This window comes from Amphimedon queenslandica, unplaced genomic scaffold (genome assembly GCF_000090795.2).
Source record: "Amphimedon queenslandica unplaced genomic scaffold, v1.1 AMPQUscaffold_13031, whole genome shotgun sequence".
Taxonomy (NCBI): domain Eukaryota; kingdom Metazoa; phylum Porifera; class Demospongiae; order Haplosclerida; family Niphatidae; genus Amphimedon; species Amphimedon queenslandica.
The window spans coordinates 39,734-67,064 of NW_003546733.1; the positions used below are offsets into that span (position 1 = coordinate 39,734).

A 27,331-nucleotide genomic window follows, 5' to 3' on the forward strand; every position below is an offset into this window, starting at 1 on the left:
TGTAAATGTACTTTACAGCACCATACATGTGTGTATTTTACAAACTGACCTGGGATTACAAGTTCAGTGGCACTGAGTTGCTGATAAACTGTAGATAATTGTGCCTTCAACTCCTTAAAACATTCCCACTGATGCAAATGTCCATTTAACTTAACAATGACATCATCAACTGAAAAATTAGAAAGAGGCTTGACTGCATCACATAACTTCATTAATTCAGGTTTTTTTCTCTGGAGCTTGCAGAGGACATTAACAGCCACAGTTCCATCAATAACACTCAAGCAAACACTAGAAAATATTTCCACTGCCACATTACATATCTCTAGATCTCTGCCTGACAGTCCACGATCATTTGCTAGTAAAGCACGTTGCTGTTTCACTAATAATAATAATAACAATAATAATAATAATAATAAATTAACGGTCTTTAATTTCATTTAGTGACTCACCAAATATCTTGAAAAAGAAGGGCCAGGCTTCCCAACCTAAAACATCATCAATAGAAAAATCCTTTTTAGAATAGCGTCTTGTCAAGGTGTTGTCAAAGAGATGTTCAGCATTCTCTGACATCATTAGCTTCCTCAAACACTCTGAAGAATGTTCATCTTCCTAAAGGAGTACATGTACATCTTCACTAAATGCATTATCACCAGTATGTGATAATAAAGAAACACTAATTAATTTCAAACACTATGATTTGTTATGCATTACTGTTAAAAAGTGGACCAGATGGTAAATATACAACACCAAAATTTCCCACAAAGTATGCTAAGTGAACGAGTTAAACAGCTGACAAACACTACATGTACATGTACAATAGTAACATGGCTTTTAAAGCAACTTTAAAAATTAATAAAAAATCGAATTTTGATCAAAATCAGCTTCAATTTCTATGCAACATAAGTACATGTACAGTATGTGTATTAGAAAGATGCTAAAAGGAGAATTTTCTTCTAGTCATTTTTGACAAAATTTGATATGACCAAAAATTGGGCCTACAACCAAAGGCTATAGCTTTTAGACATCGGCCCAATTTTCTAGCAACTTTAAAAATTAAAAAATTGATTGAAATCAGCTCAAAGTTGATACTCAACGTAAGAACATGTATATGTATCAGAACAAATTATAAAAATGGAGACTTTTCTCCTATTTGCCTTTGGTCATTGGTCCAATTTTTGAGCAACTTCAAAAATTTCTAAAAATACAATTTTGAACGAATCAGCTCAAATTTTCTACACAACATATTAACATGTACATGCATACATGTATGTATCAGAAAAATAAAAATGGGGTATTCTCTCCTTGCGATTTTTGTCAAAATACCCTGTACTACAGAGTAAGTCTTTGGCTCAGTTTTTACAAGAGCCCTATCACTATGCCAAAATTCCGTAGAAAACCACGTTTAAGTATAAGTACATGTACATGCACGTGACTAAGATGAATCAAGCAGTCCATACAAAATACATGTATGTACAATTGTACATATACTACATGTACTGTAAATAAAGGTGCATGTATCATTACTAACTGAGTAAATTAGCTCATCCATACTAGAGGTGACATTTTCCAGTACCAAGCTCAATATTGTATCACAAACTTTCTTAGTCTCAGCCAGATGAAGGACATCTGGTTTACATAAAAGAGGAACCTGTTAAAAAGGAAGTGATAAAATCATTATTAATAATAAAATTTTTTTTACTTTAGATAATCTTGACCTCATGATTGATATTATGACAGGTTCCCATTTTTCTTTTATTTTACAAGGACAAGGAACAGAAAAGATATGGTTCCATACCTGGCAAAGAACAAAATTATTTGTACACAAGCAAATTTATATTTATTAGGTGCATGTGCAAACAACAGACAATTTTTAACATTTCAATCATTTATAATTAATTTGACTGTATATTCATGTTGTGTATACCATTCTTGCCACATAACAATGGAAACATATGCATGTATTTTCTAATAATGAAGTTGCAAAACATTTATACAGTATTCAACTTACATCAAGTTCTTCCTTTGGTTTTTTAAGACTACTGTTGCCCATAAAAGAGGTATTAATTTCATTTCCAAACATACTACCACCAATAGTTCCCTTGATCCAGGCTTTAATAATCTCATTTTGTTTCTCAAATGTTTTAGATAATAAGCTTGATGCATCATCTGATGATGTATCCATGTGGTTTGATAGTGTTTTCAGAACAAGAGACAGCAGTGAAGTAAATACTGAGACATGAGGCTCTGTGAGTTTATTTAACTTTTGTCTCAAGCTCAGAACTTCAGTAACATAAACAGCAGCATCCAACAATTGCTTTGTCTCTTCCTCTGGTCTATAATAATAATATACAAGTATAAACAAATTGGAACACAGTATGGGATACTTTTAAGCTAGGTTTACAATTACATTCGACAAAACGATCAAAATTATGTCGGTGTTGACGTAAGAATGCTTTGAAGTTGATGCAAGATTGGCCAAAATTTAATCTTGCGTTCAATTGCGTTGTATTTCATATGCAATTGTAAACCAGGCTTTAGTTAATATACTGCATGTATGTATCTTTAAATACATGCAATACAGTACATTCTCACCTCTTGTCATCAGGTTCATCAATTCTAGAATGAATTGTAGTTAAACAAGATTGCAAATCTTTAAGCTGCACAAAAATTAGAAAAAAATTAAAAATTGTAAATCTGTTAATAATTGAAGTAGACACAAACTAAATGCAAAAGTGGACAAAATGTGAAAAGTTAAGTCTTATAATAACAATTATTCCATTTAACACACATACTATGTAACTAACTACAAATAATCCTCACATCCGTTCCTTTTGGTGAATCACACAGATGTCCTAGTCTTGCTATACAATAGAACAGTGGTAGAGTGTCAAACATTGACTTGTACAAAGGGACAGGGATCATGAATATGAATGAAGGGAGAAGGAGAGGGTCAATAATGAAAAGTGCTTCCAGATCAACATAGAATTTCTTAAAATTTCTAAAATAAAATATGGTCAATTATGAGTTCATTATGATAATAATAACGTACGTATTTGATTGTTTGACAATAGTGGTAATATCCTTGAATAAACTGTTCTGAGATCCTGCAGATTGAGCAGGCCATGTTATAAGCCTTGGGTTCTTTTGAGGGCTTCCAAAAGGTATACAGTGTCCATCAATAAAATGGTAAAGTGCAACAAGACTGAAGAGTAAATCCAAATGATCATGATGTGATTTAAAAGCAGGAATGCAATGCTTCAATCCTCTAAGAAACTTTAACCTACATGTACATGTGTATGTAACAATTATTACAAAAGTCATTGCTATTATTACTAACTTCAACTCTTCATTTTGCGAAAAATACTCTAGAAATGCTTCTAGTCCTTTACATTCCTTTAGCTCCAAATCAGGCACAATTTTGAAATACTGCAATAAAGCAATGACGACATCATTTGACAAATTAAAGAGCATCAAATCATCTAAGGAGACTACAACAATCATGGCCACTGTCATTTGTCTGCTTAAACTACTAGTGCCTTCTTCAGAACCAACAGGAGCCATACTTTTCATAAAGTCAATAAGCAAATCTCCCAAACCCTAATAATTCATCATAAAAGAGACAATTTTCAATATTAAGACTTACAACAGTTAAATTTAAACATTGCGGAAACCTAGTTCCAGTATAAATACGTTGAAAGGAAAGGCAGTTATAAACGCTTGCTATATCATGAGCAATAACCAGTGGATTACTAATAGAACCTGACTTGAGTCTATCAAGATGATCAGATAAGTAAAGTTTAAAACACACCACTCCAATCTCATCCAATGATGGCAACCTAACACCTGTATCAGCACCACTAGCTTCAGACTTGCCAGACAAAAAAATTGTAGAAATCGAGTTGATGATAGTTGTAAAGAACCCTTTCTTTTCTTGTGATGACTCAGTAAGTGATGGAGGATATATTAGAGTATCATACTGATGGTTAGGTTTATCTACAGTATAAAATCAAAAATTAAAATTAATGTCACTACAACATGTGGGGTCAAAGAGGTTACAAAACATTATTACACAATGATTAGTTGTTAGCATTCTAAGACACTGCAATGATCTTCAGAATATCAAAAAAGTTAAAAATTTGACAAACAAAAATGCTTCTAGCCACGGACAAGTTACAGGTGCCTGAAAATCAGCAAAGTTACTGTACAGCGGAAAATTTTCGTGGCCCAAAAATTTCGCAGATCCATTCAAAAATCAATTTCGTGACTTTAATTTTCATGGTTTTCTACTTTTCGACCATTTTGAACCGTATTGAATCAATTTTCACAGATTTTATTTTCGTGAATTTTGAAAAAATGCAAAATCCACAAAAATTTTGGGCCACAAAAATTTTTCGCTGTACGGTAGACAAAAAATTCAAATGAGTAATTTTATTAATAATCCAATTGTTACACCATTCAACATCAAGTACATGTAATGTATAGTCATCAATGAACTTACTTCGTTCACGAGTAGTCAGATACCTATTAGCAATAGCCCCTGGTATATTATATATATATTCATATTGAGCATCTTTAGAACCATGCAAAGTCTTGGGAGTGTAGACACAATATTTGTATGGTACACCACCACTCGATAGAACAAGAGACTTCATTTTGACTTCAAGTCTAAATTTAACTATTTCATCTGTAGAACTGGAATTAAAAAAAGAACAAAAAGGTAGTAAAAGTCAACACACAATAGTCAACTAAACTAAATAAAAACAATTTAGCTAAAGCATGCAATTACAAAGATAAATATACATGTACATGTACCGTAAATGTTTAAATAAAGGCCGGGCTTGAATAAACACCTGGTACTAAGAATTTCCAAGTATAGATACGCATATTTTACTCAATATAAGTACCACAATCTTTAGAGTTTCCCAAATGGCCTAACTGGTTAAACTGAGTGCATTGAATTTGGAGTTCTGAGTTCAAATCTCAGTTTTTATTTTTCTTTTCTTATTTCATGCAATTTTTTTGTCCTGGAAAGAAATAAACGCCCGGGCTTTTATTTGAACATTTACAGTACATGTCTGTTAAATTAGGAGAGGCATTAAAATTACGGTAATTGGCAGATTTTAATTGGAGAATTTGCGATTTGATTTAAAATTGCATGTTTCATGTTGGTAAATGGTTATAAAATGCCACATTTGCCAAAATTTCCCCCTATACAAAAGATCATTGTATAAGGCTGGACTTAAATTGTTTTAATATTATATTGCAGGCATACATAAACAATGTTCAAGTTACATGCACATTTTGAACCAGATCTGGCGTATTGCATTTCTTCTAACTAAGAATCCTCTCTATACCTTCTAAAAATGGACATTGCACGAGTGTACATTATTTCTATTTTATTGAGGCTCAGAACTAAGTCAAGCAGATATGAATGATTGTCAGTTTGCGTCATTTGACTTTAGTTGTCATTTCAATGTCTTAATTTCTAATTTTCGAGTACATGTGTATATAACATTAAAAAAATTCAACCAACATATCACATTGTGGGTAAAAAGTAAAAACACATGATACTGCACGTACATTCTTTTGCAAAAACATGAGTACATGTACATGTACATGTATCAGCATACCTGGATATTTTCTGCATAGGTCCAACATCACATTGCCATTCACCAAGGTGAGGGCTTCCAAACCTTAAGTAGACTGAAGATGAAGCATCAAATTCCCATAAAGCAGTTGGTAGAAGTGCGTGAAATATAATGGTTGTCATTTCATGATCCTTGCCTTTTAGACCTTGTGGAGGATCTTTCCAAGGAGATGGTCTGTAACAAATAATAACACAATAATCAATAATACTGTATAGCTTTTCGTCAGTCAAAAATTTTGTCAACTTGTTAAAATTATAGTTTTCTTCATTAAAGTTAATGTCATTCTATTATAATCCCACATACATGTACAACCTACGTGGAGCAAAATTTTCGTCATTAAAAATTTTCTCAACAAATGCTCAGATGAATTTGACAAATTTTTTGACAGACAAAATTTTGAGCGACATGTACAGCACATGAATATTGTAGTAGTAATTACTTATTGATTTTCTTTCCTTTCTGCTTCCTCTTTTTTGCTTTCCTGCTAGATTCATCAACTCCATATGGTACTAAACTCTAAAATAATGACAATCATAAACAAATTATTGCAACCAACAAGAGCCTCACCTTTTGCTTAGGATCACTTGCTCCTATGTCACTATCAGCCTCACTGCCCTCAGATTCACTTTCATTATCATCACCTAAATGTTCACGTACTTCTGCACCAGTCATCCGTCTAAATAATATTAAGAACATGCAAATGTAACAGATGTATAGTACTAAAAACCTATATACATGTATATGTGTAATAGCCACATAGTGATTAATGTACACAAAGTATGCTATTTTATAGTGCATCAACTACATGTAATTTACTCAGTAAACTAACACAAGTACATGCACAAGTAGTACTTGTATCATTATACACACTAGCACCCATAAATGTACATTGTACATTAAATCAGTATACATGTACCGTAAATCCTTAAATAGAAGCCACATTTGAATAAATGCCGGGGTAGCAATACAATTTAAATACGCAACACTCACCCAGGAGTGACTCAGTAGTCTAGTGGATAATGCCCGAAGTTCCAGAAGTCAAAAGCATGAGCTCACAGGTTCAAACCCCACTCTGGGCCTAAGTTTTTTTAATTTTTTATATAATTTTTCGAGGTTCAAATACCATTTTAGGAAATAGACGCCCGGGCTTTTATTTAAGGAAATATGGTATATGTATATGTATACATGCTAAATTTAATACATAATACAAACTATAATATAGCTACAAGCTTTTTAAGAAAATTATATTTTTGTAATTTTGAGGGGAGCAAGTTTTAATGCATATGCAGTTATGCACATATTAAAGGTGAGGTCTCTATTATATCAATTGTATGTGTGAGCAGTTTACTCATAGGATTAAAAAATGTGAAATTAAAATATCCCACAAAATTGGTAACCTCCAAACCTTATACATGTACATACATGTATGTACATAGATATCACACATGAATACACACAAGCATGTCATACCCTTATTAGCCCTTGCACAAGTACATGTACATGTAATATGTAGATATGACACGAATGGATATGCATTGTTGACATCAACTTAGCTCTGTTTCATGCATTATATGTACATGTAAATACAAATACAGATGTGTAAAAGTACCTCTCGTGTTTCTTCAAAGCAGATCTGGTAACAGTAGTGTGCTCTAAGTGGGGAAAAATGCTGTCGTCCTCCGACAGCTTTCGTTTTCTCTGAGTTTGAGACATAAATCCTGGATGGATATTCGACTGATGTGCCTCTGGACCAAATAGTTGATCATCGGGTAGATTGATCACATTGCCTGGACCACTTGATAATTGATCACCAAAATGTTCAAATGCCTCATCCTCAGAGCCAACAGTTTTTTTCTTTTTTTCTAACGGAGGAGAATCCCTTTCAACCATCATACGCTTGGCACTAGTTCTCCCTTCATTGAGATTGGTACAAGGAACTGTATATAATTCAGTAGCACTAGATGAAATTTCATGTATATCTGGATTCTCTGGTTGAATATGAGACACTTGATGTATTCTAGCTCTGGCATCATCGTGCTCTGTGAATTCCTCTTGTTCAGACATTACCCTAAGGAACCATTATTAACTATTCAGTACAAATAAGAGGATTTATATTAGTACAGCAAAAGAAATATGCATTATATTGGCTGCTTATTTGTGATCATTTAAATTCATAATGTTAACGATTGGTACTTCTAATTTGGCAGCTAATCATAGGTGCCACAGAAACTTTATTGGTATCAAATAGATAATGTGTGGTAAACAGTATAACTAATATAGGGCCCAATTAATTAGTTAAAAGGGTGTCTAAGTGTTACAATAGCAGCTACATGTATAAGAGCGTTTGTTAAAATTTACAATACTTGTTTGCCAGAGAGCTTAAAATGTAATAAAAATATGTCACAAAAGTCTCTAAAGACAAACTCCATTGCTTTGTAACAAACTCGGAAGTCATGTATAAAGATAAATACCATATAGTCAAAGCTGGGTTCCAAATACATGTATTTGGCATTGCGTTGCAACTGGAAGTACTGTATAATAATGCAATGATAAATGCAAGAATAGAGCAGAGTTTTTTATTGTGTTTACCCATTGTGTTATACAGCACCTTTGGTCGCTATGCAATTAAGCCATCAGTGGATTAAATTTTTTGGTAAATTGGGCAATAAACATGTCAGTTCTATTGGTCAAATATTTTTTTCATTTCACGAGGTAATCTGCACATGATCAAAATTTAATCCCCAAACTTTTAATAAACTTTTTAACTTCACAAAACTCTAGCTTTGCGTTTTCAAATTTTTGCACTAGCAAACTTTGTTCTCACTAAAATACTTACACCACCATGTTCCTCTCTGTATATATATCCCATCAACTCTATTTATGGTATGTCAACCCCCTTGAGCAAAACAACAACTACACTACACATAATGGCTGGACAACACTATAAATAACTAGATCATTCATATGTGAAATAGGTGTAGGCTTCCAGAGACATAAAACTTACGCTTTTACCTCTAAATATCAGCCCGTTCTAACTTCTAAGTTATTTCTCTACAGAGTTTCGACCATCACACCCACGTGGTAAATTTAAAATTCAAGAGTCAGCAATGATTACATCATCATTACATCATTTCTTTGCACATTGCAGGTTTCCATATCAATTTTGAATAATAAGCAAATTCAAACAAAAAAAATTATAAAATGTAAATACAATCTTCACAGGGATCAACAATGTATAAAAACCCATTACTTTTATTAACAATAATTCTGCTAGTACAACCATAATCAGGACATCCTTTAGACCACTCAAATTCTGCCAGAAATTTCATTGTGCCTTTATGACAATTAATCAGTGCCAAATTATGATTATGTGTCACCCCAAGCACAATAGTAAAATCAAAGAAACTCGGAATTGGTTGTTTTTGCTGCAAGACATAAAGAATATCCTGACCATCAAATGATAAGAAATAAGGCATATTAAGGGATAAAGAGGCAATGTGCTCGTAATCAGGATTAAATTTTTGTACTCTTCCTAACATAGGGTCTGACACATACAAAAACCCTTCAGAGTCAATTGCAATATCAAAAGGAGTGCTAAACTCTCCAAGATCTTTACCTCTGCTTCCAAAAGTAGTACAATAAGTAAGATCTTCATGAAGTACATGCACACGCGAGTTACCTCTGTCAGTAATGAACACTTTGCCATCTTTGGGATGAACAGCAACGGAGTATGGAAGATCAAATTGAAGTGGACCACTGCCATATGATCCAATGATTTGGCACTGACCGTTCTCAGAAAATTGCATAAGACAATTCTTTTTACTATCAACAGCAAGAATATCACCATTTCTCATAATAGCTATACCAGAATAAATCCCAGGAAGTTGCCCCTCACCATAAATCTTTATTACTTCATTAGCCTCATTCAACTGGACAATATTACACGGCTTTCGTTCAGCTACAATAAGTGTGCCATCTTCCTTCAAACAGACACCACAAGGAATATGGAACTTGCCAATAGACTTTACTTGACGACTCATAATACCCAATTGACATGATGTTACTACACGAGTAATGAATGGGCTACCAGGAACATGAACATTGCCAATTAAACATTTCACAGTATATGGTCCAGCGACAGTAGGAGTCCAAGAAACTTTGTAATGATTTTCTTCTTTGTCTAATGAAGCAATAAAATCTATAGTAGGTTCGATGGAGGAGCTGATATTAATGGTATAATTGGTAGGAAGGCTGACGTATTGGCCATCAATGCCTTTAACATGAAGGAAGAATGAAGTAGGCTCGCCTACCTTGCCTACAAACCTCCTGTAGCCTGAGATATAGCAATCATCAAAAACCACTTGACACGTATTGCCAATGTTCGTACATTTATTGCCAGATAAATTGAAGAAGATGGCACTCTCCTTTCTTTCATAAGCTGAATTATCAATATGCATAATGAGTGCATTCATGTGAAGTAATAGTTGTCTCCTTACAAATAAAATTTGCTCTGCTTTTTCACTTTTTAATGTATTTTCCACGTATTCACAAGAGCTTTGAAATTGTGCCAACATTGTATTCAAGGTGTCTCTTTTTTCTTCTTGCTTGCCGAGGCGTTGTTCAACATGTGCATCAACTTCACTTGAAAGGCGATTCTTCTCTCTCATTACATCATCACTTAACTCATCAAACTGACCAATTTCTTTTTTAACTTCCAATGCTTGCAATTTAACTCGTTCTACTAATAAATCAGACTGAACGATGGCATCCTTTATCACTTCGATATGTTCCTTTACCAAATCAAATTTAGCCTCAACTTCATTCCTCACCTGCTCATAGAACAAATCAGCAGTATCACAGTGGTGCTCTTTATGGCCCCTCACAGCACAAACACAACAAATGACCTCATCCTCAGTCTTACAATAGAAATCTCTAGCTCTGTTGTGAAGAGGACATAACGGGACCTCACCTTTCTCTGCCACTGGAGTATTGAGGGCATTATAAAGATCCAGGAGTGTGTTAATGTGAAAGGCTTTAGGAAGAGCAGCTACTCCCTCTGGGGGTAAGGAAACAGTTGTCCTACAGGTTGGACACTTAAGAGTGGTAGTCCCGTTGTCATCTCTAGTTGTAGGAAGCTTGCTTATGCAGGTTTGGCAGAAGCTGTGAAGACATGAAAGCCCTTTTGCCTCTTGATATTTTTCTAGACACACGGGACACTTCACTTGTTCCTCTAATGCCTCCATTGTCGGTCCAGCCCCTTTACGCATTAGAGCGTTAAACAAAAAACAATAATGTAGATATACATGTAGAAACTAAAAACATAGATATAGAAACTATTATTGTTATTATTGCTGCTGATACAAAAAATTAGTTAAAATTTTTGTCAATATTTTGTATGACAATTTTCATTGTTGGCCTCTTAGTTGGTTCTTCCTCTATGCACTTAATTATGAGATCATACATTAATGTTGATACAGAACTTTTCACTTGCTCGACTAAGTCATTGAAACTCTCAGAGCACGGAAATTGGCAATTAATTACTTCACAAAGCAGGACACCATAACTGAAGACATCCATTTTTGAAGTCAACAGTTTCTTTTGAATGTTAATGATACTCTGCAATGATTCTGGTGCACTGTACACATATGCTCCAGCAGCTTTTGTAAATGCTGACCGTGCTATTTTTGCAGACCCAAAATCAGATATTTTTGTCTTCCATTTCCCAGGTCCTTTAGATTCGAGGAGTACATTAGCACTGCTGACATCACGATGAATAATAGGATCAGGTAGACAGTGTAAGTAGTTCAAGCCTACAGCTACGTCACGCATTATGGAGAAAATTATTTGCCTGCATTGTGGGTCAGGAGTCAATTCCTTAGTCTCATAAGCTTTACGTAATGAGACATCCATAATCTCGGTGATTATCATAGGATTGCCTGAAGGGTGATCAAATATGGCTCCTATAAACTGAAGCAGGTTAGGATGACGTAATTGTGCCATGGTATTGATTTCACGATGAATGAGCTCTAAGTTAATGTCACTCACAATAACATCATGTAATTTTTTAACGGCAACCCTTTGCTCACAAAATATTCCTATTACAACTTCACCCCAGCCTCCTTTCCCCAATAATTCATCTGTTATTGCAACATCTTTGTGACTAAATTTCCAACTTTCATTGACTGCTGCTATATTTTCCCTAAGCACTTTAACTTCATCTTGCTTCATTGACAATGCATTTTCCTTCTCTATTAAAGTTTCTTTTAATTGCAAACAAGCAGATTGTACATCGTCTTTCTCACATTCAAGATCCTTGTATTGCTGCTCTAATAGAAGGATTTCATCTTTTTTATCACAAAGATCAGAATTTAGAGCATCATTAGTCAATAAAATTCGATCATGGTCAGCCTTTAACTCTTCAAACTCACGTAAAAGACTATCATAACATTGCTGCACTAAATTCATCTCATTAATTTTCTGGTCATATGTGGCTTTTAATAAAAGAAATGCTTCATCTTTTTCTTGTGACAATTTGGCAAATTCATCTTCAGCAGATGTAAGAGCATTTGCCAGTCGGCTGGCCTCATTTTGTTGAACTTCAAGTTTATCTAATAGTTGTAAATGACTTTGAGAGAGATCACTGAAGCTTGAATTAAGCCAATCATTATCATTTTGTATTCTCTGAAGTGTAGCTATTGTCTCAGACAGTGAATAATGTCTCTCTTTACCTTTTTCTTCCAACAGTTTTTGTATACTTTCCTTATTGAGCATAGTATTGGTATGGCTATAGCAGCTATTGTTTGATGCCGAATACACCAAAACATGAGAATCTTTCAAAAAGCATTGGGCATGAGGTGGCATACTATTAGTTGAAAACGTTTCAGTATTATAAATCCAGTCATCAAGGTCTTGAGAAACATCAGTAACTTCAGGAAGGTAGAACAAGTGATCTGTATAAAAACAAAACAGAAATATGCATGCAATGTTGAAACTTTAAAACTTGTGCAATATATTTCAAGCTTCAAATTTAATGCTATCATTACTGCATGTTTGCTCTTACATCACAACTGAGTCTGACATTAGTATGCTAATATTTGATGGCTTACAATAATTTTTACAACATGCAACAACTGCTGTTACAGCTATAATAGAAAAAGCTATGAATATAGCTTTCATCATAATTGCTTCACTTGAGCCCAATTAACATACACGTACAATGATACAAAAGTGTTTCTTTAAGTTAACAAAATTACATTTTACAATTTTCTAACTACACAGTCACATTTTTAGTATTTAAAAATGCTTTGTAAATTATTAAAATATATATGAGACTCACAAAATTATTTGTCACAAAACAGCCAAACTGTAAGTATACACTACAAATTATTATTTTAGTGTAAGATGAAATTTACTAGAAGAATGCAAAACATTAAGGGCCATTACAAAACATTAAACATTAAACATTCCAAAACATTAAAACAAAACATTAAACATTACAAAACGTGTGGCCCTAGCCACACAATCATCATAAAGATTAGGTTATAATAGTTAGACGAATGGTCTGTTTGTACATGCAGACGCACTTAATCATTTAAGGGTCTTGCCCAAAGTAAGGTATTATAATTGTTGTAATAGTTGGCACATTACAAAATATTTGATAAAGTATACAAATGCAAAGCAGATTTAATTCTCATAGCATGCAATTGAGGTTTTTTTTCAAAAAATTTGGCATAGTGTTCTTGTCAGTGAATTTTTTATAAATTTTTAAAGTTGTTTGAAGTTGCTTCAAAGTTTAAAAAATAAAAGGTATTTTGTCAAAAAGAATTTTTAATTTTTATAATTTTTCAGATGCACATATACATTTCTTAATGTTGCTTAGCCTATTACAATAAAAATTGAATTTTTAATGAATTTCTGAAGTTGCTCAAAAATTGGGCCAAAGTGACTACTATATAGTATAGGGCTATTGGCCAAATTGCATCAAAAATGTCTCCATAATAATTCTTTATTTTTATAACTTTTCTGACACAAATTAATGTTCTTATGTTGTGTAGAAGTTTAAACTGATTTGATCAAAATTTAATTTTTTTACAATTCTTAAAAGTTGCTCCAAAATCTGGCCAAATTAGTCCCAACGAGATTTTTGGCTAAATTTCATGAAAAATGACAATTTTCCAATTTTTCTGATACATATACATGTACTTACTAGAAGTTCTGAGTTGATTTTGACCAAAATTGGATTTTTTAACGAACTTTAAAAGTTGCTCCAAAAGCCGTATGTGCATGGTGTCATGAAGTATGCTGTTTAGCTTATACTTAGTAGTAAAACCTGTTTGAAATGCTCATTAAAATCACAATTCCTTATCTCTACTCACATAGTAACTTGTTACTATAAGCCAATAAAAATAACTAACCATTAGTTGTAGTACTCATACTGTTATGATAGAGCCAGACTCTCTCTGATCTAGAATAACAGACATATTGTCCATTGACTTTTTCCCAGCACACCACAGAGACAAGTTCCAAATGAGTGTTGGATATTGAACTAGAGCAGCCTAAGCACATACATGTATGAACTATGACAGCATAAGTTACACATGTGGCTTACCATGCTCAACAAGACCTCTAATATCAATGCTTAATGAAGGAATAATCATTCTTTTTTTAGAATTTTCTATGCTTTGAGGTATCACTAAAATTAGTGTTGATGGCATCTGAAAATTATCATTATCAATAGTACTAAATTTTTTTGCACACTTACATTTATAAGCATTAGCTTCTGATCAGTAAAATATTTCTTTACAAGGCTTTCAGTGCTACATGGATCAGCGATTTCAGGACCTTTGATATCAAATTCAATAAAATATACCTCTTCTAATTTGTCAGAAGCTTTCCTATAAATCATAAAAATTAATCATTATCATTGTGAGACTGAATTACCTCATGCTAAGAAATGGTTTAATACAAAGTATTTTATCCAACAATAATCTTAATAAATTCACAGAGTCATCAAATGAAATAGTTATGTAATTTTCTGCACAAATTTTCTTTAGATGATCTTTAAAATCAACTATAGACTCTAGCCTAGTTACCCCATGCCTATAAAACATACACAAAAAGAATAAAGTTGTGTAATAGTACTTAAAGACACTCTCGTACCTTCTCAGTGGATTAATTATTCCTTTCAACAACAGTTCAATAGTGTCTTTGCTCATGACATCACTTAATTCTTCAAACAGAAACTTATCAAATGAATCATTAAGAGCAAATAAACCAAAAATCATTGAATCCAACAATGATGAACCAATATGTCCCTGAATGCCACTATTACTCTGTTCTGTGAATTTATCCATCAAATCTTGAACATCAACTGCTGTATAAGTATCTTCTTCTGAAGGAGTAATGCTATGCAACGCTATAGGATAATAGTGATGATGAGTAATTAACAATAAGTAGTAACATACGATTAGGTATAAAATCTTTATTCAAGCTCTCAACCAATAAAAGACAACTTGTAGGAACAAAACAAGCTCTGCCAGGAGGGCTACTAAAATATTTCTGATCTCTCCAAGTCCCATCATTGCATCCTTCAAGGGATTGATTCTAATATTAGTAGAGATAAAGATTATTAGCATGACAATAAAATTAATGCTTACTAATTCAATTCCGGCCATTACTTCAGTGGTATCAGGCAACTTGCCAATCCACATAACTTTACCTTGTAACATTAACGCTTCACTAGTACATGCCTGTGTAACTATATGAACTGGTAAAGTCACAAAGACTCCAACAGATATGGGGGAATATTCTTTAGAATCTTCACACGACGATTCTATAGGCTGAGTAAGAGTATCATTAGGTTGAGGGGTACTTTCATCCAGTGTGACTTCTTTTACTTTGGACATCTTCAGAGAATGAGCATGTAATAGTGCTGCCTTCTGGGTAAAATACTCTTCAATACTGAAACCAAAAACATTTGCCTCTGCTGTCATCTGCTGTAACAATTCTGTTTGCTGCTTGTACTCATCAGCATGAACGACAAGCTGTTCTGGAAGAAAAATTCGACTAGAAAATAAGCCAACTCTGAAAATCTCTTCCCGATAGCTACGAGCAACATTCAAGTATAATTCAGGAAAATCTCGGTCATGCTTAATCTTGGCATCCTATGAGTAAAACATTGAAGCATAAAATTGAATGGAATTAGCTTACTGTTTCGATTCCAACAGCAGATATTAATTTGTCAGAATATTCAGTGACACTGACACTGCCAGTCCATTTGACTTTACCCATGATGACCAATCCCGATACAGGCTGCAGTACTATATGATCGCCCTTGTTGAACTTAGATGAGGCATCGGCATATTTAGCTTGCCCAGATAAAAAGATACACAAACCAGAGTTTATAGGATACAGCAAGTGAAGAATATCACCACTAGAGATCTTGTGGTCTGCCAAAGTTGCATCATCAGCATAAATATGCTTGCCATTGAATATAAGACATTGCTTGTTGATTGGTATACCTTCCTTTGCTACTATCATAGCTTTGACATGAGCTATAGTATCAGTAGACTTTACTATCAATTTAATATGATCTTTTCCACTGTAGATAGGAAGTGTTTTAATGCTAATTTGAAATGAAATCGCCCCTTTTATTGTGAACAGAATAACAGAGCCGTCTTCAATTTTGCAATCTGATAAAGTAGACAAATCATCATTTAATTCTTTGCCTTTAAAAATAAGACACTGCTGGTTAAGAGGGACCCCATTCCTTTCTTCAATTGATTGTTTGATAGTTTCAATGGTGTCTGCTACTAGATTCACGTCAGTAGAAAATATTTCTCCAGTCACAAAACGAATTGAAATTATTGTGAGAACAACCAAGAATATCGTAGCCTGTTCAAAAATATCACAATCTGTGACAGTGCAGTTGAGTTCCTCTGAAAGAGTGCGGCCATCAAAAAGGAGCTTTTGTTTAGCCACTGGTATATTTGCCTCCTGTTGTATTTTTAACTTTATATCCTTGACAGTGTCCAGTTCATCTACCAGTAAGGTGACAGTAGCTCCTCTAGTTCCAGAAAGAATATTGACAAAAATCTCTAGCTGCACCATTTTTCCTAGTCCGATCTGACTGTCCCGGCTGGACAGGCTCCAAAATTCCTTTAAAACGGGCCTGGCCATTGACGCCATTCAGACTAATGAATAATTAATTAACGGTAGTCAGGAAAATGGCTGCGAAGCTGCACGTGTCACCAGTCTCCCACTCTCCAATTTCCTCAGTATTTATGGCAATTGTAACTGTGCGGCGGGTGTTGTATATTGAGGCATAGATGATTGAGGTGAGATATCTGCCACTGTTTTTGCTTGTTTTATATTTAAAAAACAGACGAAGCCATCTGGTTTAAGTGACTAACCATTAATTATTATTTGGGTTTTGCCAGTGCTGCATGTATAGCAGTATTGCATATAGATTAATTTTTTGTAATGTTTTGGTTTTGTGCTCACACTTTGTATTTTTTGCAAAATTTGACCACAATCACATTAGACTAGACCACACCCACTATGTGAGCACATATCGACATAGATATTGTAGACTATGTAACCGGCACAGAAAACTAGGATTCAACAGTGGACAATGTCTGTGATTGGATTGGGCATTAAATAGAATAAATTGGACCATTTGGCTTGCTTACTTCCATGCAGAATTAATGAATCTTTTGTTTTTACTTTTAAGCAGTACTGTAGTCAAATGCTTTGCATGAATTTACTGAAATGCTAACCTCCCAATTTATGCACACCACATCAAACTATCTTCACCCAAAAGGAGAAACCTCTGCTTTTTGTGTAAAAGCTGTAACATGTACAACAGTGGACTATTCGCAGAAACAGTAATTTTAGATGTTACTCCTCTAACATAGCAAATCAGTAAATAAAAGTATGACAGTTCCATGCACAGTGATTGTGGCAAAATTTTCAATGATATTGTTAGTCTATTTTTGCCCGTGTGATGAAGCAACAGGCACATAAAGTTTTGCAAATTGCAACTAACACAAATTTGAACAATAGCACAGTATATTTGCAAAATAACAATGGTATCAGTATTTTTTCATTGCATTCATGTCACACAAGCATGAAAGTATTGAAATGTTGTTAAAATAACAAGAAATCAACATTGATTTACATAAAATCTTCTTTTAAATGCCCTTAATGAGTAGTCATTTTTTGACAACACCCACCATAGTGGTTTGAATGGATCACGTGAGCTAGTTTCCTGTCCTGGTTATGTAGTCTATAATACCTTTGATATAGAGCAGTTGCATTGACATCATAATTACTTCTGTATGGCAAAATATTAACGAGCCTCACTTGTTTGTAAGTTGTAACAGCAATAAATTTCCTTTTTTATAACTTGTTTCATATAGCACGAGTGACGATGCAAAAGCAGTAAAATTATGTACAGAAAAGTAGCGATAACAATGAGTAACAGGACACAGCTTTGTTTCCTTTGACTGCTTTACTGGATTTTGTATCTTGGACTTTTTGTATACTGGAGTCCATGCAAATGAAAGAGCAATATTAATCAGCCATGTTTATTGTTAGGGAAGTTTGCCAGAAGAGTTTATAGCACGTATTGTATAGGTAAATGACAAAGTACTGAAAGTAGCCATTTTGCCATACGGAAGTAATATGGCATAGTGTGACATTGTATGAAACAACCTATACATAACTTTAATTATTTGATTCAATTTGGAGCACTTAAAAATTTAATACCTTATGGCATTTTTAGGATAATTTCATCAACAACCTGTGTCCAGAGGTGTTATTAGGATAATTTCGTCAACGACCTGTGTCCAGAGGTGTTATGAGGATAATTTCGTCAACGACCTGTGTCCGGAAGTGTTATGAGGATAATTTCGTCAACGACCTGTGTCCGGAGGTGTTATGAGGATAATTTCGTCAACGACCTGTGTCCAGAGATATCTGGTATGGTATAGCTTTTAGCTGTGGGAGATAATAAAATAGTAAGGTTAGTCTGTTTATGTTTTGTGTTAAAACTCAAGAAAGATACCCTGGTATAATTTTTACGTTATCATATTCGTGTACATGCACTGAAATAAGTAAATCTGTAATTTCTTAATTGCATTTTCTCACTTTAAGGAGGTTTTAAATTGCAATGGAGAAGAGAGTTTATTTTTATCTTGAGTTATTGCTGCCTTTTAATCAATGCACTCTTATACTTTGAAAGTTAATAAATTTTAGCATTCACCTGACTAAGGAAAAGTCTGCATGAAACCCTGAGCTTAATCTGTTATCTCTTAGTACATGTAATTAATAATGATTGGAGTACAGCACACTCTATTTGACATGTATATTTGGTTATTTGACATTAAATTTAGTGTTGGGTGTGGACCATTATTGGAAATTTTGATAACCTTTGCCATATATTGTCTATTTGTTTGGATATCTGTACAATGTACATATGCCACAAAGTCTCACAATATCTGTTGATATAATATATACTGCACATAAATGTACCATGAATGTAACTTCAGAGTACACACACACACACACACACTGCATGAAGTGAGCTTATTAGTGTTCTACATTTGTCTAGTAATATGTACATGCACGCACCTGGTTATAATTTAGTAAGTAATTATTTTAGTAATTAATTTGGAATGCACAGTCAACCAGCCTTCCTTCTAATATGTTTGGTTATGACTTAATTTATTACCATGCTACATGTACATGTACATTACATATAAGAACTATACTGCACATGTAGTAGATTGAATGAATGCATGCATGTACAGTACCATGCACTCATGGTCAGAGGCATGTGTCTATTATCTTTTGGACACATCACACATCACGTGGTGCTCAATTAACTTATCGTAGCACATGCCCATCGATCAATAAATGTACATGTATCACATACGAGCGTTGACTCTAGCGAGTGCACTCGTGTTAAGAGTACTTGACCATCAAGAACTATAAAAGCGAACGGTTCAGTCAGTTTTTTTGGCCATGGTTTTGCAAACATTCTGATTCTGACACTTATGCCAAGATTATCTCTGGAATTGAGGAGGCTTATTGTCACGCTATGCCAGAATGGAAGCTCAGTCAAAGATACATGTACATGTATCTCTTGTTGGTTATCAGACGGTAGAGTAATTGTTAGCCACACATCTTTGTACAAGCTACTAAAGAAGTACAAAAAGAAAAGAACACTAGGAGATCTATCGAGAGCAACAGTAGTTCCTATGCTAAATGAAGAGCACTTGGTATTCATAGACATTGCTATTGCAGAGAATGACGAGACTACTTCCACGAAGCTGCTAGAACTATTGACAGACAAGTGGCTGACCCTCCAAGTGTCAAAGCCAACTATCAAGAGAGCTAGAAAGAAGTTAGGCTGGGTTGAAACAAGACCCAACTACTGCCAACTTGTAAGAAATGCAAATTAAGAGAAGAGATTAATATGGGGCAATTGTGTAACAACATTGAAGATGGCCAGAGCACAGTGATCTTAGCTAAGCCCATGCTGCTCCCTCTTGTTGATGACATATGGTATCACTATTTTTTTGTATATAGTCCATCATAGTAGCCTCATTTGACCAATGATTTTGACTATATGTTGTATGCCAGTCTGCAGGAAATAAAGTACCTTTTGTTAGATACCTTTGTGTTGAGCCTTCATAAATCAGCTGTACTAGCAAAAAATTCCTAACAATGAGCAACCAAAAACAGCATTGTTTGCCTTTTATCTTCAACGGTTGTAATTTCTACTTGTGTTGTTCCCTTGTGTTCCATTGTCCAGGAACTTGAAGGTACAATTTTCATTGCCGTCTGATCCCAGTTTTTGACCATATCAGCTGGGATACTTCCATCAATTTGATTGTTTTAAATTTTTTCAAACCAGAACTGCTCCTTAAGTCCAATGAAGTCATTAGGAATTACTTTTGATTTAGAACAGGCCCTCCTTTTTGTAAATCCCATATGGTGCAAAATACTTTTTGCTCATTCTTTATTGAGCTCAATTATACCACGAAATTCTTTCAAACTTGTCTTGTTCATCCTGAGTGAAACCCCCATGACCAGTTCCAATAATCACACTTGTTCCAACATGTGCTCCTCGCTTCCTCATTTCAATAATAATCTTCTGTAGATATTTGTCTGCTTTCTTACCTAACAATGAAGGTCTACAACATACATGTATCTTTGAAAATAATTCAGTTACAAGAACCAAACTGGTTTCTTCTAACACATCACAATGATCCATTCTCTTTAATTCATCCTCATAGGCCTTTTTCCAACCCCTCACATTAGTCTCTTTCAAATTCAAATCTTTAAAATGCCTCACTGCTCTCATTATTAGCATACTTTGCCACTCTAGCCTTGTCTTTTGGGTTCACTTTTAAGTATTCTCTTCTGCTCTTTAGCTCTGCCAGTTTCTTTCTTCATTAACACTGGTATGATTATGATTGTGGATGGTACAACTCTAGATAAAGGACCATTTGGATTTAAAGCTTGTTCATCTTCTTTACTTACAGGATGAAAGAAACACAAAATATACATGTTTGTAACATTTGCATGTGTGGTAGGCGTGAACAGATTGGTGTGGCTGTTTATGGGTGTGTCATACCCCCACGTGTGTTAATATTTTTGGGTTAAGATTTTGCGATTTCCTAGCTGCTTGCGAAAAATGCGAAAATTAATCATCAGCAAAAATTTGTACCCATACGGCAACATGAATTGCTTTGCTGTTCCTGGTTCATCATTCTATGGATTAAAGTATATCCTTGACTATTAGACTCTGAAAGTGTCTGCATGCTACTGGACAACATTGCCATATTTTCTTGATATGATTCTTCTGCTTTCTCCATTTTCTCCAATGATCTCTTCTTTATTTCAAGCTCCTCTTCAGTGATCTTCTGTAATTGTACATCTGTATTTATCTTTCTCTTTAAATTTTTGTGACGATGCTCTAACAGTTGTTTATTGAGGAGATCTCTTGCTTTGCACTTCAGTGTTGGCATTGTTTGGGTTGTTACTAGTAGTGCCATCACTGGTATTAGCATGTGGTACCTATTGTACTGGTTAATGGGTGCCTGTATGTCTCTCCATTGTGTTCAAATGTCTAATTATACCAGTGTCATAGTTTGTTTCATTGAATTTGTCACTTACAGTAATGGTTGAAGTTGGCATTGGTGGATTGACAGTGTAATCAGCTTCTAGTGAAGAATCACTCTAAGAATGGTTATTATAATTAAGAAATGAAGTTAACGAACCTCGGAAACAATAGTTGGCAGCAGGTGAAGTATTGCCTACAATGAAGTAAAATTATTAAGCATTTGATAAATAATGTACCTCTTTGTCAGAAGAAACTGTTCTTCTGCGTGTTACTCTCTAAACAATATCAAAATAGATTAAGTTACAAATATTAGTTACTTTTGCAGTTGATCTGGTTGCTTCTTATAACAGAATAAATTGTGAAGCTTATTTGCAATGGTTGCCTTTCTTTTGGGAACATTTAAATGTTGTCGAACTGGGTAATTTTTATCGGGACCACTGGAAACTCTTGTAACTCTTCTTTGACTAAGAAAAATTGAACATTTTGTTTTGCATCCTTTGCCTTCCTTCCATTACAACTTGGGCCAACTAATTCTCTATTGTGATTGGTGACATGAACAAAACTGTCATCAGTATCCGTTATCCTTTCAATGGGAGTTGGATACCTAGTTGGAGGTAAGTTTTCGATGTCAGAGATCTGAAAGCAATATAATTTAAGTTTATTTATTTAATTATGCTTGAAGGGAATCAAAAGTATCAATTAAAGATTGATCATGATTGTTCCCTCTCTTAAAGCTGTCTGTAGTTCTCTGGACTCTAATCCAGTATCTATTTGCTCTGTAGATAGAGATCCTGCCCATGTAGCCTCACATAGGTCAAAGTATAACACTACAACTCTGCCTTGTCCATTTTTCCTTGAGTTCCTTTGCGTATCAACAGCCTTGTGATATTTGTGGCACACAAATTTTAGCTTAGTTGTGAAGATGGCCTTGGTGAGTTTGCTTTTAGATTGAGGATAATCCTTTCCTGTGACCCATAACCTAGTGTTTGGTGCATTTAGTGGTAAGGCTGCATCAAAGCAAGAATATCTTCATACTTAGTTTTTACGCTTTCCCAGTCAACATTAATTGCCATTTAGAACCTTGTTACACTTAACTAACTCACACTTGTCATTAGTCCATTAAAATTTTTTTCCATTCCTTGATGCCATAGCTTGTCCTTCTGACTACAGCAAAAGGTCTCTGGTCCTACTACTGCACTGCAAGATAGATCATTTGAAAGCCTGTGCGCTAGTAATTATTAAATCACGTGACTAATTAATTATTATTAATTAACGAGGCATTGTTTTTGTCACTATTGTAAACACTAGAATACTGATGCATCATTTTTCATTCCAGTAGAGTTTTCATATTAATCTGAATTAGTGTAAATGCAGCCTAATACTACTGTATACCTACGTCATAAGCCGGGCTTAAAAGGTGTGGCGGCCTATGCCACGTACGTGTACAAGTGAGGGTACTTCAACTGTCTTTAATAGGCTGTCACTTTTAATCTCCATCCCTCACCAGCTCAGTACTAACGCTATCACAAAGTAAAGAAGAACCATTTTGTATGTTGCTTACAGTGTCCAGGCAGATTGTTGTTAAAAATATTTTTTGGTAAACGATGTGAAATAAAAAGCACTACACTTGACTGTGATATTATATATGGTGTATGCATTATAATACATGTATTGTGTAGATCTCATCTTAAAATTTGCCACTAGTCTTCATTTGTCTTTACTCTCCTAAAAATTCATCAATGGCTTAAATGCATCTCTTCCATTCATCCTCTGTATTACTATGTTGGGATTCATGCATGTATATAGTGCTGGAATGATTTCATTTTAATAAAGTTAAATCTCCTGGGATCTAGCTTCTTTCCTAATAGCCCTTGTAAATTTGAAGTACATACGTTCTTCAGTAGTGAATATTTCAGCTGACAGTTTGGCAAAAAATTTGGTCTGGAGCAAGTTTTGTTCCTTATTTTTGGAACTTTGCCATTATCTACATGTAGGTAACCGTTTCTCTAGTTGTCATTATTTATCACTGGTAAATCTAACTTCTTCAATATTTCATCAATTGGTGATACATTTTCCTTGTTAGGTGTGGATGTACACAAGTAATAGGGCAGGGCTTGCCATGGGATGGATTAGGTGCTGGCGTATATACAAGAGGTGTTGGAAAGGATTGAGAAAGAATATTAGATGGTAGGGGAGGAATTATACCTAAAAATACAGGCACAGTATGAATGCAATTAATTATGGTATTGGTTTACTTACTTTGTAACTAAGGCATTATTGTATACAGTTTATTGTTGTATACAGTTTATTGTTCAATTTTTAAATCTCGTTTTGAAGCATTTTAAACTTTTCTTCACACGAGCATGTGTCCTACACATATATACATGTACATGTATATGCAATTAACCTAGGGTAGCTTACATGTAAATGAACAGTAGATTGTGAGAAAAGAGTAATTTCAGAGGCATCTGTTTCTAGGTCCACTGGTACTGGCGATGCAGAAAGTCAGTTGTTGGTTTCTTTTGGAATTTTTGTACATATACAGTACCTACAAAGTTTTTTCTCCCTACTTTGCACTACTTAGCATTTCTAAAAATTGTACTGTAAGTATTAATGATGGGCGATAGTACCTCAGTTAATAATCTATATTACTAACCCTTGCTGCCACTAGTATCCTCATTATCACTTGATTCGATATCCTCAACAATTATCTTATCATGTAGTTTTTTTTCTTAAAAATATGTATGCAATAATGTGGGCAGTAGCCTTGAGCTAGCTTGTCTGTGCAGATGTAACCAATACAAATCTACACTTACTGTGAGTTTCCGTTATGGTCACTGAAAAATGTTTTCCTCTAGCTTTCCAGATAACTTTACTACCGAAGTACAAATTGTGCTGACACAACTTTTCTCCTGTTTCTGTTTCCTAATATCTGGAGTTCACATGATGCTCTTTATGTCTTCCATCACTTTTAATGAATTCAATAGTACACCAAACTATTATGCAAAAACAGACTTGGAGTTGTTAATAGATGTAACTGACAAGCTAATTCCTGTAAGACTTTTTGCCATAAGTTCAAAACGCATCAATTGCTCTTAAATCAACCAATCAGAATCAACAAAATGAATGACGGCACAACGGTTCACCAACCCTAGCCATACTATCAAATATAACTCCTAATTGCTTTTCAGTAATTTTTTGTTGTTCCTGTTCCAATGTAAAGGAAATCAAATCTGAGATGTGCCTTCTATCTGTAAGATGCAAGCCATTTTCTTCTTGGAGCTCTTCCAAGATTTAAACCAAAACATTACAATTGGTTTGGTTTTACTCCCCAAGCAAAAACTTCATCCATTAGTTGAGGCTCTTGGTATCAGCAAAACATACCAACTGCCATTTAAAGTCCAAGTTAAGATGTATAAATTATGCCTTCCGATTCTCACAAAAAAAATCCAATTTCATAAACTTTGATATTTTCAAATTCAATTCTACATTTTCTTGCTAAAGCACCTGCAACAGCCATCATATTTTCTTGCAACTGGTACTTTGTTTTGCAATCTATTTCTCCAAGCTTTTCATTTTTCAGTTTGCACTCTGGAGCCACTTTTGTTCCTTATTTGTAGAACTTTACTGTCGTCTAGGTACTGTTGCTCCATACTGTCATCATTTATCACTGGTAAATCTAACTTCTTCAATATTTCATCAATTGGTGGCACATTTTCCTTGTTGGGTGTGGATGTACAAGTAATAGGGTAGGGCTTGCCGTGGGATGGATTAGGTGTTGGCATATACGCAAGAGCTATTGGAAAGGATTGATAAAGAATATTAGACAGAGGGGGAGGAATTATACCAAAAAATACACATTGAATGTAATTCATTATGGTATTGGTTTACTTTCTAACTGAGTCATTATTGTATCCAATTTACTGTTCAAATTTTTAGTATCATTTTGTGGCATTAAAAACTTTTTTCACACGAGCAAATGTCCTACATGTATATGCATCTACATTTTGTTGTTGGTTTCTTTGACGTTTTGGCTACATTTACATCAGCGCAGAATTTTGTGAGATATTTGCTCTGCAAAGCTTCTGGTGGTGGCCCATTTTTGCCTGAGGAACTAAGCCTTCGCCCTGACCTTCTCAGTAATGAGCTCTCCTAACATTCACCATTCATCTGCCTGCTCTCCAAAAATTCTTTTGTATTGAATGTCATGGTAGCCTGCACCTTGTTATGAGCTGTATGCAGCCATCACACTGTTTCTCTCACCGTGTTGCTGCACGAAATCCCTTATCATTTTGGAAACAGTTTTAGTGGCAATCTGACTTACCTCGCTAGACCCAATGGGATATTCAATCATTACTCTTGATGAATGAGACTGAGTGAAGAAGTGGCAAGAGTAATTACTCTTACGCATGCATACTTCACTGCATTTACAGAGAGTTCTTTCTGACAGGCTAAACAAAAGAGTTTATTATTTGAGACAGTTAATTGTTCTCCCTTAAAAGTATTGACTCGTTGCTGAGGAGTGATGGACTTAGGATCATTTCTTCCTAGGTCTCTTGACTTTCTCTTTCCTTTAGGAGGATTCCTGTCAACTTTTCTTTTTCTAGCCAGCTTTGAAGGTGTAGGTAAGCAAAACGATTTTTGGTAATAGAGTTAGAACTGCTTGAACTTAATATAGAGGATTCTTTATCACTTTTAACCTTTTACACTGATTCTTCTTCCCCTATGTTCCTTCATCCTCATAGTTTATTACTTTAGCCATTATTCTTGTATTTTATCCAATTATTTCCATATTATTCTACGAATGGAGAAGCTCCTATTATTCCTTTAATTATGCTGGTATAATAGGCACAGGCCCAGCTATTAAATATTATAGAAAACTAGTAAATAAGTTTGTTTTTAAATGCCATTTTGTAAAGGTTGACTGTGTTATTGATTAATAGTACAACTTGTACATTTATATTGATATTGGCATTTGTTATTGGCTAAAATTTTGGATCTGTTATCGGAATATAAGTATAACATCATATTGGTGCATCTCTAATTTAAATACTTGATTTAGTAACGTGGTACAATACAAAGCAATAATAAAAGCAAAGTAGCTATGCTCCACAGTTACTTGTGTTGATAGCTTGCTGCTCCTTCATTGCGCATGCGCAAACCCACCAGTAGTAGTAGCCTACGTGGTCAGCTGCAGATAGTAGCTTGAAGGTAGAATGGAGCAAAGAACATCCTAACTGGGTTTCTAAAAGCAGAGGGTGGCAGTACAGTATCATCCTCAAGTTTTTTGACAGCTTTTGTTTTTGCTATTACAGTACATGTAACTTGGTGGTAATATAGCAAAGGAAAAGATCTACCTACAAAGTTTTCTTTCCCTACTTTGCACTACTTAGCATTTCTAAAAATTGTACTATAGGTATTAATGATGGGCGATAGTACCTCAGTTAATAATCTATAATACTAACCCTTGCTGCCACTAGTATCCTCATTATGACTTGATTCGATATCTTCAACAATTATCTTGTCATCTAGCTTTTTTCCTAAAAAATAT

The 27,331-nt window shown here is 34.4% G+C and overlaps 3 protein-coding genes across 3 annotated transcripts in view; all 3 read right to left on the reverse strand.

The window, feature by feature from the left end:
• LOC100638311 (E3 ubiquitin-protein ligase rnf213-alpha-like) overlaps positions 1-8,734 on the reverse strand; it is a 31,343-nt gene extending 22,609 nt beyond the window's left edge. Inside the window, exons 1-16 of the mRNA XM_020001777.1 lie at positions 8,661-8,734; positions 7,258-7,716; positions 6,216-6,324; positions 6,088-6,164; positions 5,631-5,822; positions 4,499-4,692; positions 3,644-3,993; positions 3,338-3,597; positions 3,050-3,280; positions 2,821-2,998; positions 2,593-2,657; positions 2,009-2,333; positions 1,700-1,795; positions 1,529-1,648; positions 450-609; positions 50-379 (exon numbers count right to left, since the gene is read on the reverse strand). Of these exons, the coding sequence (XP_019857336.1) occupies positions 50-379; positions 450-609; positions 1,529-1,648; positions 1,700-1,795; positions 2,009-2,333; positions 2,593-2,657; positions 2,821-2,998; positions 3,050-3,280; positions 3,338-3,597; positions 3,644-3,993; positions 4,499-4,692; positions 5,631-5,822; positions 6,088-6,164; positions 6,216-6,324; positions 7,258-7,712 (3,142 nt within the window). The 5' untranslated portion in view covers positions 7,713-7,716; positions 8,661-8,734. The remainder of the gene's footprint in view (positions 1-49; positions 380-449; positions 610-1,528; positions 1,649-1,699; positions 1,796-2,008; positions 2,334-2,592; positions 2,658-2,820; positions 2,999-3,049; positions 3,281-3,337; positions 3,598-3,643; positions 3,994-4,498; positions 4,693-5,630; positions 5,823-6,087; positions 6,165-6,215; positions 6,325-7,257; positions 7,717-8,660) is intronic.
• Positions 8,735-8,790: 56 nt separating this feature from the next.
• LOC105314262 (tripartite motif-containing protein 2-like) lies at positions 8,791-10,997 on the reverse strand. Its single transcript, XM_011408336.2, has one exon. The coding sequence runs from the start codon at positions 10,913-10,915 to the stop codon at positions 8,843-8,845; it is 2,073 nt and encodes a 690-aa protein (XP_011406638.1). The 5' UTR covers positions 10,916-10,997; the 3' UTR covers positions 8,791-8,842.
• LOC109585640 (uncharacterized) lies at positions 10,974-16,839 on the reverse strand. Its single transcript, XM_020001778.1, has 9 exons — positions 15,858-16,839; positions 15,305-15,811; positions 15,113-15,251; positions 14,808-15,063; positions 14,589-14,747; positions 14,410-14,542; positions 14,257-14,362; positions 14,063-14,203; positions 10,974-12,598 (listed from the first exon to the last, which is right to left on the reverse strand). Exons 1-9 carry the CDS (start codon positions 16,833-16,835, stop codon positions 11,016-11,018), a joined length of 4,002 nt encoding a protein of 1,333 aa, XP_019857337.1. The 5' UTR covers positions 16,836-16,839; the 3' UTR covers positions 10,974-11,015.
• Between the last annotated feature and the right edge of the window lie 10,492 nt (positions 16,840-27,331).